Source organism: Miniopterus natalensis, chromosome 5 (assembly GCF_054644295.1).
Source record: "Miniopterus natalensis isolate mMinNat1 chromosome 5, mMinNat1.hap1, whole genome shotgun sequence".
NCBI lineage: Eukaryota > Metazoa > Chordata > Mammalia > Chiroptera > Miniopteridae > Miniopterus > Miniopterus natalensis.
This window is the reverse complement of record NC_142085.1, coordinates 23,983,491-24,001,729: the sequence shown is the minus strand read 5'-3', so window position 1 is coordinate 24,001,729 and position 18,239 is coordinate 23,983,491. Positions and strand designations below refer to the sequence as shown.

Genomic DNA, 18,239 nt, shown 5'->3' with positions numbered 1-18,239 from the left:
TTTTTCTGAAAGATTTTAAATGTATTTTGAACATTTACATAACCACTAACTTCAGTGTAAATACACAAGATCTAGCACTAGAATGTGCTGTCCATAAGCCAGAAGCTATAAAGCATTCAATAATTAAGGTCCTATAAAAACAGCATGATAGATAGAGAAGGCAGGTGTAATGGACTCTAAAGAGCACAACATTGAATCTGGGGTCAAAAACATTTAGTATCTGGATGACTTGAGCTCCAAACCGTTATTAGCATAGATCTTATATTGTTTGTTTATCTTGAAAAACTAGCACCCAGAGGAATGTAAGTCATTCCAGCTCCTGACTTTTGCTCAGCTTTGCCATGACTCACTATACCACAAAACCCAACATCAATCTACACTTTAAAGATGAGACGCCAAAATTGGGAACCCTCCACCTCTCCTACAGTAGATTCAACTAAGCCTCTAGGGGGAAAAATAAGTGAGGCTTCTTTCTTTTTATTGGCTACTTCAGAGTAAGACTCTCAGATTTCAGTTCTGCCGCTTGTCAACCAGGTCTAAGGACAAATAGAAATGAAAATTAAGAGGCTTAATTCTCCCATTGAAAATAAGGGAAGAGATGTTCCATTCTTTGTCCTTAGAGCATTTACTTTGGAAAACCTGTCACTGTGAGCACATTCTCCATTCTTTAAAATGCATATAAGTCCTTTTGAAAATTAGAGGGGCATTGTGGCAGCTTTAAGACCCAGGAAAGTATGTCTCAAGGAATTGAGAACCAAGTAAACATCCAAGTGGAATAGCACCCCTATCTCCTAGTTTCTGAGAGAGGGTAAGAGCCTAACCTGACTCCAAGCTGTAAAACTACCTCCTGTCATAAAGATATGAAAGTTTATTTTTCTTTTGTGTACAGTCAATCAATTGACACAGATGGTCACCCCATTTATCAGGTGATAAAGATAAGCTATGTGAAATAAATGGTACTGTTAAGTCCCCTTACTTGAGGATGAATTGAACTATTATTTATCTTGAGAACATGTACATATGCCTATATATACTATACAAATTGTGAGATTTCTCCCTGATTTTGCAATTTCTTAATGATTACCTGTGATGCACAGCACATTCTGGTTTAATGCTTATTCAACAATAAAATTGTTTTCTTTCTCTACTGCTTTTGTGAAGAGGACTTCTGGGTGGTAGAGTTTTAAAAAAATTGTATTTCCCTAACACAGGCTGGGACCTATGACACAGGAAAGTCATTTTGACTGGGTCACTGCTGCCAAATCTGGGGGTAGGGCTGTGCTTCCCTCTGTTATCTCCTTGCCTACCGACATATCTTGGCACAGTGCTATCCATTCAGGTGCTCATATTAGGTGCCTCTGGCCAGTTGTCTACCAAAGCATATGAATATTCTTTTAATTAGCAGTTAGTAATATCCATATTCCAAGGTCTTGCCTGAGATTACAACCTTGAATTCTTGAAATCTGAGATTTATCAAAGCTTGATTTTGAAAAATAATATTTAGGGCAATTGCCTAAAGGGAATAGAGTGAGCTCATTCTTCTTGATAATTTCAATTTTAACCTTGAATCAAACCACAATATGAGACTGGCTTCCATGAATAAGTCACTTATTTTCTCTTTTCTATGCTGTTATCTGGAGAATAAAGATAGAGGAATGAAACACTTATCCCATTAGATTAGAACTTGAGACATCAGTTGGAATTCAAAATGAAATGAGCACATTAAAAAGCTTAGACACATCAAGGCAGCAAATCATTTATAGTCACCTTTCTATCAGAATTATGGTCTTGCCAACCCTTAAATGTTGATGAAATTTTGCAAAGAGAAGGAATAAGAAAACAGGAGAAGAATTTGCCAGGTGTGTGTTTTATGGGTAGCTAGTAAATGATTAGCTTTCAAGTGGTGTTAATAAAAAGTAAATCTGAAAGGTCAGAATCAAATGCATCTAATCATGATTTTGGAAATCAATTGACCCTTAAGTTAAAAATAAAATAGTCCTAGGGCCTCATGTGGCAGGTGATGTGAAAATGTCGGGTCTGTTTATATCTCCTTCCCCAGTATGACTTTCACAATTAAACCTGTAGAAAGAGGAGTGGGTGTTAGAGTGGTTGTGGATCAAAGAGTTGCTGAATTCACAAGACATGATGAATACAATCAGAAATAATTATTGCTACTAGAGTTTATTTTCTTCTGAGTAACTCTGCTCAAAAATCATTTATCTCAGGCAGGGACTCGCTCAAAATTAGATGGTGTTAGCTATATATCTTCTTGGAGATGGCCCACTGGTGTGAATAATTGAAATCTATGAAAGTGACTTTCTTCGAAAATTGATCAGCCAGCTGACCACAAATGAATTATTCTGGGATCTCACCTGCTTGTATGAGGGTTCATCAATGACCAAGTATTTTTTTAAGTGCCACATAAGATGCTAAATAAAACATTCTTTGGAATTTACTAACCCCCAGACTCAGCTTGCACCAAATGCTATGCCCAGCCTTAACCAAAGTACTTTCCAAACATGTGCAGAATACAAAAAAAACAGAGCCAAAGTATTAGGTTTGACTAAAGAAATTATAGTGAATCTCAACATAGAACAGATCTCTCAAAATCAATATACACGAGTTAAAGTACATGTTAAGTGTTGATGACAGACAGGAATATGTGGTCCAAGTTTTTATTAATTCAAAGCATTCCCTGAAACTAATTTTTAAAATAATTCTTCTGCTTTTATTTTCAAGTTTTTCTTTCCATGATTGAATTACTGATTTGACTGGCTTCCCTTAACTGCCAATGAAGAAGCAAGAATTTGAGGATCTCAACTCTTGTTGCACGTATGCATCACCAAGATTTGAAAACACAGCGATCAATGTCTTCGTCTGTCCCCAGAGCTTCTTGATTCAATTTGCCTGAAGCAGAACCCTGCTCCTGGGGCTTTTGCAAAGAAGATTCCACTGCTCAGCCAGAGTTGACAACCACTGAGCTAAACGATAAGTGGAATTGTTTTGTTAGCTCTTTTTCTATGTACTTTATAAACCATGTGACTTATGTGAAACATAAACAAGTCAAGTCAGGTAAATCTGAGGTCTGTTTGTTTCAAATGAATTGCTGAGCTAACTTTAGAAAACTGGAAACTACAAACAGCGTAATAAAATAGAAGAAATTTGAGTCTGGCGGTAAGAAAGACAGATTGCTGTCTTTAGAAAATGGGAGAAAACTAAGAGGTGAATTTTGAGATAGGATGTAGGATTCTTCCACAATGTTTATTGTATGGGGTTGGTAACTGGAATGCCTTACTCCTTAGGCCAGATAGGCATAAGACCAGAATTGCTATATAAAAACAGATAATTTTCTTGATTGATGCTTTCAGGTATTTAAATAACAAAGTGAGGTTGGGGGGAAAAACAGTCATCGATATTACAGTCTGACCACATAGCATAAGGAACTGTAAAATTTATTAAATTGTTCTAAAACATGCCAATGTTACTAAAAAGTAAAACACAGAACATTAGAAACATAAAATGTCCTTTTGCTTAGTCATTTACATCTCTTTTAATACTGTCTAGCTTACTGTCTTTCACAACTGCTAAACTTCAAACTCTACTTTCTTTTATGGTGTTTTTCATATATTCCAAATATGAGGCTGAAATCATTTTTTGACAATCTTACTTACTAGCTTAATTTTAAGTTTTGTCTCTAGGGTTATGATAATTGGTGCAGAAGACACAAATATTACAATACTACCTCTACCCTCTTGTTCTCACAACACAGTCTTTCAACATTGCCTATCATTCAGAAGTTCTTAATTCAGTATTTATTATCACATCTGGATGCTTTTGTTTAATCAACCAACTGATTTTCTATCATTGTATGGAAACATTCTTATTGTACAGGTATAGTCTACGTAAACTTGAGCCAAAATCGTTGTTTGAAAGAAAGAGAACATTTGATTGTTATTTTTTATACATTCACCTGGAATGTACAAAATTTATTCAACCATTCTCCTCCTTTTAGACATATACAGTTGTCTGACTTCTCACTCTTATACAACTTGCAACCATCACACTGAAAGGGCTAGCTAGCACATTTGACAAAGAGGTAATATCTTTAATATATAAAGGGGGTTTACAATGCAATAAGAAAAATATTGCCATACCAGTAGATAAATGTATAACTTAGTGAAAAAGCAAAATAGACAGAAAATACAGAATTTTTAAAATGCAAATTAAGACAAAAGATAATTTATCGTTTTATATTGCAAATATTTTTAAATATTTTAAAAGGGAGACAGAGTTAGATAATACAGATAGAAATTTAGCTGAAGATAGCCAGATAGGGTTCAGTAGAGGGCTTAAGAGCACAGGCTTCAGGCAGTCAGATCTGGATTCCTGATTATGCAGACACTTTCCAGCTATTTGGCTTTAGCTGACTTCCCTCAGCCTCAGTTTCCTCATCTGTAAGATGGGAATAATAATAATACTTAACTTACAATGTTTTGTGAAGATTAACTAAAATAATGCATATAAAGTGCATAATACATTTTAACATATATTAAGCTCTCAATAAATGGGCAATTATAATAATTCTCAATGCAGCAAGTGTACATGGAAACAAGTATCACAACAGGCTCCTGGTAGGATTAATTGCTAAAGTTTTTCAGGAATACAATTTGGCTATATGTATCGAAAGTCTTACATATGTTTATACTCATTGAATCAATAATTCTATTATTTTTTTTAATTTTGTAAATATTTTTATTTATTTTAGAGAGAGAGGAAGGGAGAGGGATAGAGAGATAGAAACATCAATGAGAGAGAAACATCAGTTGGCTGCCTCCGGCATGACCCCTTCTGGGGACCGAGGCCTCAACCCAGGTGTGTGCCCTGACCGGGAATCAAACCAGTGACCTCTTGGCACAGAGGTCGATGCCCAACCACTGAGTCAGACCAGCCGGCTAATCCTACATTTTAAAAATCAGAGATGTGGCCAAGGATATAAAAATCACATCTATTCTTAACACACCTTTTATATTTTAATGACTAATGTTATAATAGAGAGGCACATTGGTCTTGTATGATAAAGCTTCTAAAATTTGCAGAAATTGGGATGTCAGCTTATGAAAAGTGAATGATATGCCTGAAATTGTAGAAAAGATACTTTGGGGAAAATATTCAGATTTTATTTGGAATTTTATTATTCCTACTTCTTTTGTACTATGCTTCTCCCCCTAAAACTGGAGGCTGCAAAATTTAGCAGAGCTCATTTGTGAGGGTATCTGAAATGAATGAGTGAGCTCACTTATTTCTTTCTTAAAGATGAGTTCTTTAAAAAAAAAAAAAAAAAAAAAAAATCACTTTTTTTTTTACATTTGCCACTTTGCCTGATGTAGAAGAAGAAAACATTGTTCAATTATTCTTGCTCTTGATTAACACAAATTTTTTTTTAATTTATGGAAATTTTTTTCATTAAAAATTAGAAGTTTTTAAAAATGTATTTTTTTGTCTTTCACCTCCAAGTTTGAAAGTGGCTAACCATTTACATGAAATTTAGAGGCTATGTTTGAGCTGGTGTGCATTTGTCTGTATGATATTTGTCATATGCAAAATTCACTTGGGGCTCTGGAAACTTGAGATACCATGAGATACTGAGATCTCTGACTCAGAAGATACACCATAAGTATTCTGGGACATCTACTGACCCTCTAGAAAGAGAAGACAACATTGTTTTAACAATGAATCCAAAGAGGAAATCACAAATACAAAAAGTCAGGATAGGAGGAGTGAGTTTGTGACCAAGGTGCTACACACAGGGAACCTCTAGTACCACCTTCCACATTGAGAAGCAGCAAAATTTTACTTATTTAACTATCAGACTCTACTGAACAACACAAAATGGGCCAGTTAATTCTTTCTTTTAAAAAACCCCACAATTTTATCAATTTCTTTAAAAAATGAGATTGGTATATTCCTACAACCTAATATTACACAGATATGGATAACTAGACCTCCAACTGTATCTTACATTTACCTCTTTGGAATCAAGGGTCTCATGTTCAGGAATAGCCACCATTGGATGACTCAGCTTCACAGAAAAGGTGCCCAGGATGTGATGAGAGGTAGAAGTAAGAAGAAATAAACATTTAAATTTCATTTAAGTAGATAGTTAAACAATGATGTAAGTATATTACTGCAGATCATAGTAGATTCTGTCAAGTGTAAACATTAAAATTTGATTGTTATTAAAAACAAGGGAAGAGATTCTTAACAGAATAAACTTTAGCAGATGGTGAATACTTTGAGCATCAGACCACATCCTATTTGTTTCTCTATCCCACATAAACTCTAACAGTGCATGTCATACAGCATAGACAGTTATTAAATGTTTATTGAATTAACGAATTATTAAAACTCACTGACAGGTATCATAAAGAGAAAACAAAGTTGTATTTATGTGTCAACTCTCACAACAGGCCTCAAATTGAAAACTTCCAAAGCAAAAGAAATAAATCATGCTCAGACCCACAATAAATGCAGATGTATCTATAGATGTGCATGCTTATTTGGAATGGAAAGCATTGTGCATTATTGTAAACATTAATAATCTCAATACACAGGGACTTCATAATCATTGCAATCTTGCCAGATGATGTTATTATAATGTGGTTTACAACATAGTGACACTTTAACAGACAGGAGGTTCTTCTGCTTATGTAAGAATTTGTATGATTGCATGTGTCTTCTGAGCACTATCCATACACTTAAACTTATTATACAGAAGAAAGTCATAGATACATAAGAGAAAGAAACAGAATGAGGGACATACATCAAGAGACATGGAGAGCAATCATTTGTAATACATCTATTTCTTTCTTTCTTTTTTTTCTTTTTTTACCATCTCTCCTCACTCCAACTTTAGGGTAACCACAATATCCATCTTGACAATAACATTCCCTGTTTCTGCTACTGTCCTGGAAAAATCAGGAAATAATTGCCCCACATTCACTTTTAATAGAGTCCTTAACTGATCAATAAATCAATGGAACAGTGATTATCTCTCAATCCTCCAGGGCAATTCAGGGGATCCCGGAAACTTAGCCTTTGCCCCAGGAGGATGCCAACACTGGCTGCTGGGGAGGCCAAGGAGGTCTTGCCACATGTTTCCTCAGACTTCCCTCTGTTCTGGAAGATTTTTAAGAATGGAGCCTGCCTTTATTTAAAGCTAGAGCTTCACTAATTCCCAGACATTACACTCTGTTCCCAACTATGAAATCCTCTGGGTAGCATAACATCAGGAGTCCTTCTAACTGCCTGAGACCATTGCTTTAAATAGAAGTATAATCTGACTCCTGAGCCAACTAGAAATCTAAATAGCATTCCAGAAATAAGCTGAAAGTGACTATTTTCTCCTTAGGATCCCCTGAGACCCTAAGTCTGGCTTAGGATCAGATCCTGTGTACTCCAAACCTCAGACTCAAGTAATTGGTCCTGGAGATATCAGAATTTTTAGCATACCTAGGCTAAGTGGTGCAGTAATTATATGAAACATCTGAGTTTGTACAATGTCAAGTTTTCATTCTCCTGGTCTCTTAAGATAGGATAGGATAAATATTCTGAAATTTGAAAATATTGGAACACTCCCAAAAAAATACTTATTGAGATTAAAAAAGGATTTGAGTATGTGATATCTACTTTTACATTCTATTCCTTCTTTTCAATATAGGTATTTATTCATTTAAATCTACTCATTTTAATCATGAATTTCAAAAACTATGTGTTAATTATCCTAATCAACAAAAGAACAGAAAATAACTGATTCTAATTAATCGATAATCCCCAAATCATTTATATTTGGCTTTGCGATGTTTTTTTTTTCTATTTATGATCTTTTGTCACAATAGGTTTGCCTTTTATTATCCTCAAGCTGGCCAAAAACACTAAATAAAATGTGATGTTATTAACGGACTTAGTCATAATAATTTATTTATATTCTTACATGGTAAATTCATTTTACAAATCTGTTTATTTAGTTTTTACAACAACCTAGTGAGGTGAGCACTAATTTTAGCCTATTTTACATAGGAGGAAACTAAAACTGAGAGGCAGGATAACTTTGAAGGTCCAGAACTAGTAAGTGGCACGGCCATGATTAGAATCCAGGGTGACAGTCCAGAGACTGTGCTCTCTCAGCGAGTGTGAAGTGGCAGTGTGCCACTGGGAAGGTACTCAGGAGACAGGAGAGGGGCACAGGGGAAGGGAGTGATGTGCACCATTGTGCAGAAGGCAAAGCCACATGCTAAAGGGAAGAGTGTCCCTTTCCGAGGTAAGAAGCACTTCACCAGTGGCTGGTCTATGAAAGGCCATGCGAGAGACACGTCACAATGGATCTTATATGTCAGGTAAGGAGGCTGGCCTTCATTCTCTAGGCAGTGAGAAGCCATTGAAGGACTCTAAGCAAGAAAGGGGCGTGTGTGATCAGAGCTTCATTTTTAAAAAGTCAGTGTGGCTGAAGTGTGAAATATGGATGGAGGAGGGAATGGGAAGATATTTAATCAGAGAAAGAGAGAGAGAATAAAGGTTTAAATTAAAGCATTGCCTTAGAGAAGAAAATAGACTCAATTTTTTCCGGATGACTCTAGGCCCCCCTAACTCTCTAGGATGAATGAAGGTAGACACATTGGTATTTTGTTGATTGGGAAGAAAAATTGGGAAACGTTGGAGAGAAATAATGTTGAATATTGACATCTCTGCTGAATGCAGAGATTTTGTAATGCACAAGGGCTAGAGATGTTAAGTTGGGAGGAAAATAAAAATGGTGTGAAAATCTTCTCACAGTCAGAACAGCAACGATGAACCTAAAACATGAAAATTTTATATAGGTGAATGGCTTGCTATCTAGAGAGAAAATGTAGAGAAAGTAGGTGAATGCTGAAGGACAAAAAGTCCTCTACACCTGTTCACTTGGTGGTAAGTGTTCTGGAGAACAAATGAGTATTTGGTCTCAAAAAAATAAAATTGAAAAGTTACTAATTTTTTCATCATAACATTATTCAACATAGAAGAATTGATGAAAGGGAAAGCTCAGATGCAATGAGACAAAACATGCTTTATTTCTAGATGGACGCTTCAGACCCAGATATTGTGTAACACACTAATTTGCTCACTCACCATTGTGGGATCATCAACAAGTGGTATCTGAATAGAATGTTCAGCTGATTTTTGTTACATTTGATCACAGCTGCCACCAAACTAATATAAAGCCTTGGAAAGTGTTTGTTACCCGGGTGGGGCTTTCTTGTAAATGTCACTGCTTCTCCAGAGGTAACACAAACTTGTCTGACAAAGACAGATAAAATTTGCTCAACTAGAGAAAGGGGAACCCTACAAAAATAAGCCTAGAAAAAAAGAAAATATGCAAAAATGTGGTTAAATCACCTCATTAGGTCTTTAATCTACCTGAGAAATGGAATGCCAAGCTCTAGCTTTTGTGAAACAGCTCTCCCTTCTGCATGAAGATGATGTAGGCTTCCATGTCTGTTGGGAATTATGAAGCTGAGGAAAGCCTCTACACATGCTCTTCAGAATTCACTTCTTTGGGATTTTTTTTCTCATATAAAGCTCCTTTACTCCCTTTGTCTACATAAGCTGTACCTTCTATTTGTCTCCCCACCTAGATTTGTGAACTACTTAAGCTAGAGTGAAGCCTTCTTAAGAGCATCTCTCAAAAGAGACATGGCAAATTACTGTAGCAATCCCTACATAAAATATCACCTTTCAAAATATAAGGTTATCACTTTGAGACGTAAGCCATGGGAAGGCATGTGGATTATGTTATTCACCTTTAGTCTTCTGCACCTGGCATGAGGCCCCCTCAGCACAGAGCAGACACTACCTGAGTATTGAATGGTTAAATTAATAAAAGAAAGAATGCATGAAATGGTTAGAGAAAACAAAGAGGGTATCCAGACTTGCAGAATTAAAGAATTCTGTATTAGTGACGAACCACAAACTGTTTACTGCCTTCCTAAAACTCTCCTCATTTACATGAAACTTTGCAAACTAGATACTTCTGAACCATCACACATGCGTGTGTCCTCTTTGACCCTCACAGTTCTTCTGCTTTAAAAAATTTGAATTTTGTTGTTTTTTTTGCTGAATTTTGTGTTGAGTTCACAGATTCTCCTTGCAAGTTTTGTTTCTTTCTCTTGAACTGCTCAGCAGTCTCACTAGTCCTGCAATCGTCTTGATCTGTGGGGCACCTGCCCTTTTAGATGGAGCTAATGCTCTCCATGTCAACACAGTCCCACCACATCTCTACGAGGAGGCCAAGTGTCAGAGGCCCCTATTGTTGTGCTTATACATATATATCTGGCTTACTTCACTCATTTAGGGGATCTGGCCTAAGAAAGCATTGGAGGTTTTAATTCCTGATTTACAATATATACCAGTGCACAGGAAGCACCCAGGGAATCTTGTAAATCTCAGATTCTGACACAGTAGGCCTGGAGAGTGCCTGAGAGCCTGCATTTCTAAGGGGCTGTCAACTGATGCTAATGCCACCACAGGTTGAGTGGTGAGGCCATAACCGACACTTTTGTATGAACTGACACAATTGATGCTTTCCAAATATTTATCTATTCACAACTGAAATTAACTATGTTCTAAATGTCCTAATCAATTACATGGTGCTGGAGTTGTATAATTAATTAATTCAGCACAGATCTTTTTTATTAAGTACCTGCAAATGTCCCAGGCACTTTGCTAGATGTCAGAGCTATAACAGTGAACAAACCCACATTGTCCCTGTCCTTGGAGAGTAGTGTAGTGAGAGAGATGGGTATTAATTATAAAAATCAGGACTATCTAAAAAAACGTGCAAAATAATGTGTTCTGAAGCAAAAGTTCAGAGTGCTATGTTCATAACAGATAAGTCTGACCTAGTCTAGAAGGATGAAGGAATCTCTTCCCAAGTGGCTGAAATGTAAGGATAGCTGTCCTAATAGCAATACAGGGGACTGGAGCGTGAATGCATATGGGGTTAGTAGCTGAAAACAAATGACAGGCTGAGTGGGAGACAGGGAGGACATTCAGAGCGAATGGGGAAAATGAGTAGGAGAATGTCAGAACTGAGGCTGGAGGACTATCGGTAGGTGGCTGCATGCATCAGCTCCCCTCAGGAAGGAAAGGAGTAAGCACTGGGAATGCTTATTAAATGAATGAAGGCTGTTAAATATGGGTTTGTCTTATGAACCAAAAAGATTGCAGGCTGCCTGAGGTTAGGGCCCGTGATATCTTAGCCTTTGCGCCCCAAACACTAGTTGAATGATTACATCACTGAAGATTCTATGCCTTGGAACAAAATGTGGGCAGTGCTCTGAGTTTTTCCTGAATGAGGACAGTTCATGATACGGGCTCTGACGAAAAAGCTACTTTTAACGACAGTCATAAATATGCTACTCCTATCCATATGTCTTAAAGAGTTCATCTGCATTAGTCTGGAATATTTTTTTTAAATTACAGAACATCAATAGCTTAAATATTCATTTTTAGAAGTTAGAGGTACAACACCTACTTTTGGTGATGCCCAAAGGTTTACGACTTTGTTGATGCCACTAACTCCCTAGGTGACGTGAGGGAAATCACTTTACCTCTGAGCCTCAGTTTCCTCATCTTTCAAATCTGGGCCCTAACTAGATGAGCTCCAGTTCTTCTTCCACTTTGATAATTCAATGCATCTATGATGCTTAAGCAAAATTTGGTTGATTGTTAAATGATGCTGTTTAGAAAAAGAAGTCCTTCCTTTTTGGAGTCTCCTGCACTGAGCCATGGCTGAGGTAGGAGCAGTGCCTATAGCAATGGGAAAAATGAACCCTACATAAAATCTTACCTGGGATCCCTACTATTGGTTCTTAGCTATAACACTTGCTCCTTGTATGAACTTTACAATTATAAACACTATTAAATTTCACAGCACCCCTTTGTGTATTCCCTGAGCATTATCATATACTCCGTTGGAATGTGGTACATGTTAAACATTTTGTAAACCCACAGAAAACTCACTGTTAACTGCTGATCAGTAATAGTATTACATTCCAGTCTAAGTCCTAAGTCTAAAACTAGTCTAATACCAGTAAGAAAACAAGAATTTTCTGCTCTGATCTTTGTAAAAAGTCTTTTGAGATATGGCTGAAAATTCTCAAATTGCACTATTTTATTCTTGGCCTTTCCTCTTCCTTCCAGGCGGCACAGACTTGGGACATGTTAAAATTCCCTCCACCAAAGACCACGGTCTAATGGACAGTATAACAGAATTCTTTTTTTCCATCTACTATGTGTTTGTCCTGTTTTAAAAGCAAACACCACATCCCTATGTTTACTCACATTTTTCAACTAAAGCTGCTTCTTTCTCAATGAGAAAACTACTTCCCCAAGGGGATTAACTATACCATTCGCTTTTTTTATTGCACAGCTCCCAGGTTGTAATGCAAATGTAGCAGAATCTATATTCCAATACCATTTTAGACCTCAGAATAAATTCCAGAGACTGAAATTAGAATTGACAAGGAAATGTATTTGTTGTTCTTTCTTTCTTCTATCCTTTAAGGACACAATTAGTTGCTTAGTACTATAGGCAAAACATCATTTTCCATTTTTCAATATCATACTAACTCTAGTACAATCATAAACCAAATGTCACTTTCTTCACAAAAAGACAATGCTGTTGGAATTGTTTTCTCCCCATTATTTCTTTTCTATAGACTATCAGGGACACTAGACATTTTATTCCAATATGATATATAACAGAAAATAAACAGCTCTATATTAAGACTCTCAACCTCTGGACATGTTTTAATTCCTGGCCTGTATTAGTTCCATTTAAACTGTTCCTAATTTGAAAGCAGTTACCCCAAGTTGCAAGAAATCTATCCCAGAACCAAGAAATGTGCCAATAGATATGAACTGATGCATCACAAAAACTAGGAAGATTGTGTCTTCAGAGGAGGGACAGTCATGATCATGATGGGGTTAACCCATGCCCCCCATCTCCAGAGAGCCCCTACCAGACCTCTCTCTATTTTCTCCCAGCACTATATTCCCAGCATCCTTGAGGATGATTGGGGGAGGGGTGTAGAAGTAGAAGAGAATGTGTGAATGGTTGGTAGGCGGATGAGTTGAAGACTGTATGTCTACAGGTATTTGGGGGGCTGCCTCCGGTATGGTGCCCGCCACCCCTGCCTCCCTGGAAATGGACCCTATTCCTCCATCACCCACCCCCCTAAACATTGTTTCAAACTATATTTCAGGAATAATACAGGCACTTCCAAACTCTCGCCATGTGGGTTATACATCTTTAAACCGTCAGTACACTCACTGTTTCCTGTCTCTCTTCCTTACCCTGCCTCAGCCATACCATCCTGCCAGCCATTGCAACTTAGCCTTCGACTGCAGCCATTCCTGATGCATTCTGACAGCCTTGCTTTCCTAAGCCCTACTATAGTCTAAGATCTACCCTCTGGAGAATCTGTATGTTTTTTACTCCCTACTAGAAACTAGGTCCCTACTAGAAACACATCCTAACAGCCATGGTACTTCTTTATTCAAACTTCAAACCATATAATAGGTAGGGTATTGATTGATTGCTAAAAAGCCCATAGAAAAACTTTATGTTGGTTATGTTATATTACTAGGTTTTACCCATTCCAAAGAGTGAATCTTTTGAAATTTAGGATAAAAGTGCTTTTAATACTACCAAATTTGTCCAAGATTTTTATCACCTAGAATTTGATAAATTTAAAATGTCATTCAAATGTGAAAGCTACAAAATATATTCTCAGGCATAAAAGGCCTCAGAATATTTGCCAAATAAAGACCCAACTTGCAAACTTTCTTGCATCAAGGACTCAAGTAAGAGAAATAAATACAGTAGGATGCAGCAAGAAATACAGGAAGGTAGAGTAATAAAATACTCTGAGTAAGAGTGTTGTTGCCACTAAAATCATCATCATCATCATCTTCTTCATCATCCATAAAAGACCATTGAAAAGGAAGAAATTATAATCATAACATGCCAGAAATAAAAATCTAGAGTTGAATAATCAACATGATGGTAGATAAGGGAAGGGACCAATCGACTTGTCTTCCTTAGAGAGGCTACAGATATTCATAGGGGTATATCAACAAGAATGTGGACCCTAAGTGGGGGGCAGTCATAATGGCAAAATAGAATGAATGAATTTTAAACTAGTAAATTAAAACCATACCTACTGGATGCAAAATTAAAAGAGAGTGATAAGAAATTATAATAATGTAAAACAATAGGGCAGATTAAGGTCATGCAATGAGATAATCTCATACATTAAGAGCAGTCCCTCTAGATTAAAAAAAAAGCAAGATCAGAAAATATATGGTCAACAGGATACACAGGCACTAACAAGAAGACATACAAAGTTGAAAATAAAAGGAGGAAAATATTTATCTGTCTAATATTAACCAAAATAAAACTGGAATAACAATCTTATCTTTAAAGTAGAATTTAGGACAAAGATGGTAAAGGACCAAAAAGGCATTATATATTGGTTAAAAAAAAAAACAATGAACAAGAAGGTAGGACCATAAATTGATTTCAGAGAGAGGAAAGGAAAGAGAGAGAGAGAGTTGAAACATCAATGATGAGATTCACTGATCAAGCCCACAACCCGGGCATGTGCCCTGATCGGGAATCAAACCCCGATAGCCTGGATCTGAGGTTGAAGCTCAACCGCTGAGCCATGCCTGGCTGGGCTAAACATATATTCTTAATAATAAAATTTCAAAGTTTTAAGATTTTCCAATGGCTGACCTCTAATACTATGAGAACAAGGAGTTGCTTCACACTTTATTTAAAAATAAATAAATAAACTCATGTTATGATTATAGTTTTCTTTCTTTTCCATGGTCTTTTCTGGATTTTTTTTTTTAGTGACAACAACACTCTTACTCAGAGTATTTTATTGCCCTACCTTTCCGTATTTCTCCTTGTATCCTACTGTATTTATTTCTTCCTTAACAGCAAGGAAGTGTTTCAGTGCCCCATAAGAGCTAACTAAATATTTTTAAACAACCTGAGAAAGAGTCCGACCACACAGTTATATCTTCCTTCCACAGAAGAGATTTCTATTTGATTCACAGAATACATGGAACAGACAGCTTATATGTGGGCAAGTGGGAATTATTATTTGATGACTGTAAATGAAATGCCTGAGTTACATTTTAATCAGTCACACAGGAGAAACTCCAACAAATTTAGCAAGCTGAAAGAATTTTATACTTTAGTAAAAGTGGTGAAACAACAGTCACATCAAGCAAAATGAAGCAACACAAGAAAACATTGCCCTAAAGTTTCAAAATAAGAGGCTCCTTGACTATGTAAATAACACATGGTATAGATGGCTTTTGCTGCAGGGAATGTGTAAAAGGATAACATAATAAGTTATAGCAATGACACAACAACTAGGTTGAAGAATTTGAAACTGATGCTTTTGTAGGTTAGGAACTGTTGGATAATGGCAATTTCATGTGAATCAAATTCATATAAAAGACTTTTTAATAAAAAGCAATAGCATTAAAATAAGATGAAACAAGGAACTGTGCTCAGAGTTAAACCATATACATACATACATCTGTAGGTATATAGACTCAATTTGCAAAGATAAATGCTGGGATCAGCATTTGCATTATATTTCAGGGCCCACAACTGCCTCCTTCCACAGACCATGCCCTCAGCTGAGATGAAGTCCTAATGCTCAGTTACTTGACCCTCTCCCCTCACAGTGGGCCACAGCCAATGACTTGCTGATAAGGGCTGTCAAAGGTCAGCTCCTTTGTCCCAGTGGAGGATAAGTTTGCTCTTTATGCCCCAGACCCCTCTCCCTGGGAATTCGGAGTCTTTGCCCTTCCCAATTAGGACTCACTCCTTCCTTTACAGATGTCTCTCTGAAGAGCAAACCCTCAATAAATGAGAAGATGCCTCAGGCTCCGCCTCTAAGGAAACTGATCTAAGGTCCCGCACAATGGGGAAGGGGCAGGGGCAGCTGAGTGCTGTGAAATACATGGAGCTTATTTTTCCTTAATGCCTCCATCTGCCCAGGGTGCCAACAGACGGCAATTTATTTTGTCTATGCCTGTAAAACACAGGCACGGTCAATAAATTGTAAGGGACCAGCCTGTTATTTTACAAGAGCTTTAAAAATCATCATCTTTCTCCAACTATAATTTTCCTCACTAAAAATGCCATCCAGCCAGCTCCCTACCACATGACTATTTCCAATTAGCAAATGCTTAATTTTTAAAATGATTTTATGAAGGTGTTACAATGAAAAATTTCAGCCAAATGACAACAAAATGAATTTAGGGACAGATACATAAGAAACTGATCGTTCTGAGTTTCCTGGAAGAAATTTAAGTCAACTATTTGTGATTAAATTAAGTGTGTTTTGAGAATGATGACTGGCAATTAGAGAACCTGAAACATGCCAAGCATCCATTGGGTGGAAATATTCTTTTTTCCCTCTAGTGGAGAACTTAAGTAAATATGATTGATATTTCATTTCTCAGAACCGCTTCTCTTAATATACCTGCTCAATGGCATTCATTTTTTAATGTTAAAAGTCCAATTAATTTGCATTTAGCCATTCTGAACAGAATGTTCTTTATGAACATATTATACAAATTCATCCGAGTTGAAAACAATTTGGCATAGGCAAATAGTGCCCATGTTCTTTTCTGAAAAATCACTCAATGTTAAAAAGCAATTTTGAGTTTATAAAGATTTTTCTCTTATTCCACCCACCTCGAAGGCTTTTTGTTCTACTGCATCATAATAGTTATCCAATTCCCTTTAACTCCAAAAGTTGCCAGAAAAATTTAGAATTGAGAGCAAGGCAGTTTATCTCTGTGATGATAGAAAATAAATTACCTTGGTTTATTCACAAAGAAAGATTTCTAATATTGTAGATAGAACACCAAGAGATGTTATTAATGAGGAGAGTAAAAGGAGGTTTTGCCTCCAAAATTCCAGATAACTTTTTTCAGGAAATGTGGCAGCCTTAGTAAATTTTGTCAGAGTATTAGGTGGATAGTGGTTCCTTTAGCCTTTGGAACTGTGGCTGCTGAAAAAGGGTTCCAAAGACTGTGAAAACAAAAGGTAATAGGGCCCAGCTCCCCCCAAGAGTTGACTGTCTATTATAGTTGGCTCCCTTCCTGTACTTAAACTGTGTGTCTCATTCATAATACATTCTGCTAAGTAGGTTCCCTTGCTTTCTAACAGATGCCTCATCCTTGCTTATTATAAATGGAGTGATCCTTTACATAGAAAAGATAAATAATGGATGGAATTGGAGTGAAAACACCTCCATTTTGCTCACTCTCCCCTCATTTTTTTTTTTAAGATAAGTTATACTTTGTCTTTATTGTCTACACTCTCAAGAGCAGCTGCTTGCAAAAGAGATTAATGAAAATTCATCAGTAAATATTCTGTCAACATATCATAAAGGGAAAGCACATTTTAGGTAAAATTCTTTCTTAGCAAAAACGTAATTCTAATATAAAAGATTGTTATATATTAACATCTCTTTTTATGAAAAAGAAACTTTAATTTCTTAAAAAGTACATAATAAGAAAGTACATGTTGGCAGCTGTGCTATTTTTTCAGAAGAAATAACTTAATAATTGAAGTAGTGCACTGGAAAAATAACATGCACCTTCTGATTCAGTAAGTCCATAAATACTGGATGTATAAAACTCAGCCCAGCTATAAATGTTACAAGCACATGGGGACAATATCAATTAAGTGCTCAACTTAACATTTTATAACTTACTCTAGTAAAAAAGACTAGCCCGTGACCTACATTAATATGTATACTATTTAACAGTTGTATTTCTTTTTACTTACTAGGTGGGGGGCAATTATAATCAAGCACTTATAAACATGTAAGTATAAATAATTTTCTTTATGAAGTAATTTTTTATATTAAAGTTCATTTCTTGTGCTGAATTATTAGAGAATTTAAGAAGCAAAGGTGGGAAAGTTTGCTATGATAGAGGAAACATAGAATTGTCTATGAGATAAAAACTTTAAGATCACCCAGTTCAGTGGAAGTTCTAATTTAGAAGTTTTAAGTGAATCTCAGAAACTGACACTTTTCTAAAGCTACTTACATCGTTTGATTTGATCAGCCCAGTTTAGATTTTAGATTACAAGTTTAGGA

At 36.3% G+C, this 18,239-nt stretch overlaps 1 protein-coding gene across 1 annotated transcript in view; it reads right to left on the bottom strand.

Annotated features, from left to right (window-relative positions):
• Positions 1-4,121: 4,121 nt before the first annotated feature.
• MLIP (muscular LMNA interacting protein) overlaps positions 4,122-18,239 on the bottom strand; it is a 203,948-nt gene continuing 189,830 nt past the window's right edge. Inside the window, exons 13-14 of the mRNA XM_016198059.2 lie at positions 6,026-6,079; positions 4,122-4,452 (exon numbers count right to left, since the gene is read on the bottom strand). Of these exons, the coding sequence (XP_016053545.2) occupies positions 4,420-4,452; positions 6,026-6,079 (87 nt within the window). The 3' untranslated portion in view covers positions 4,122-4,419. The remainder of the gene's footprint in view (positions 4,453-6,025; positions 6,080-18,239) is intronic.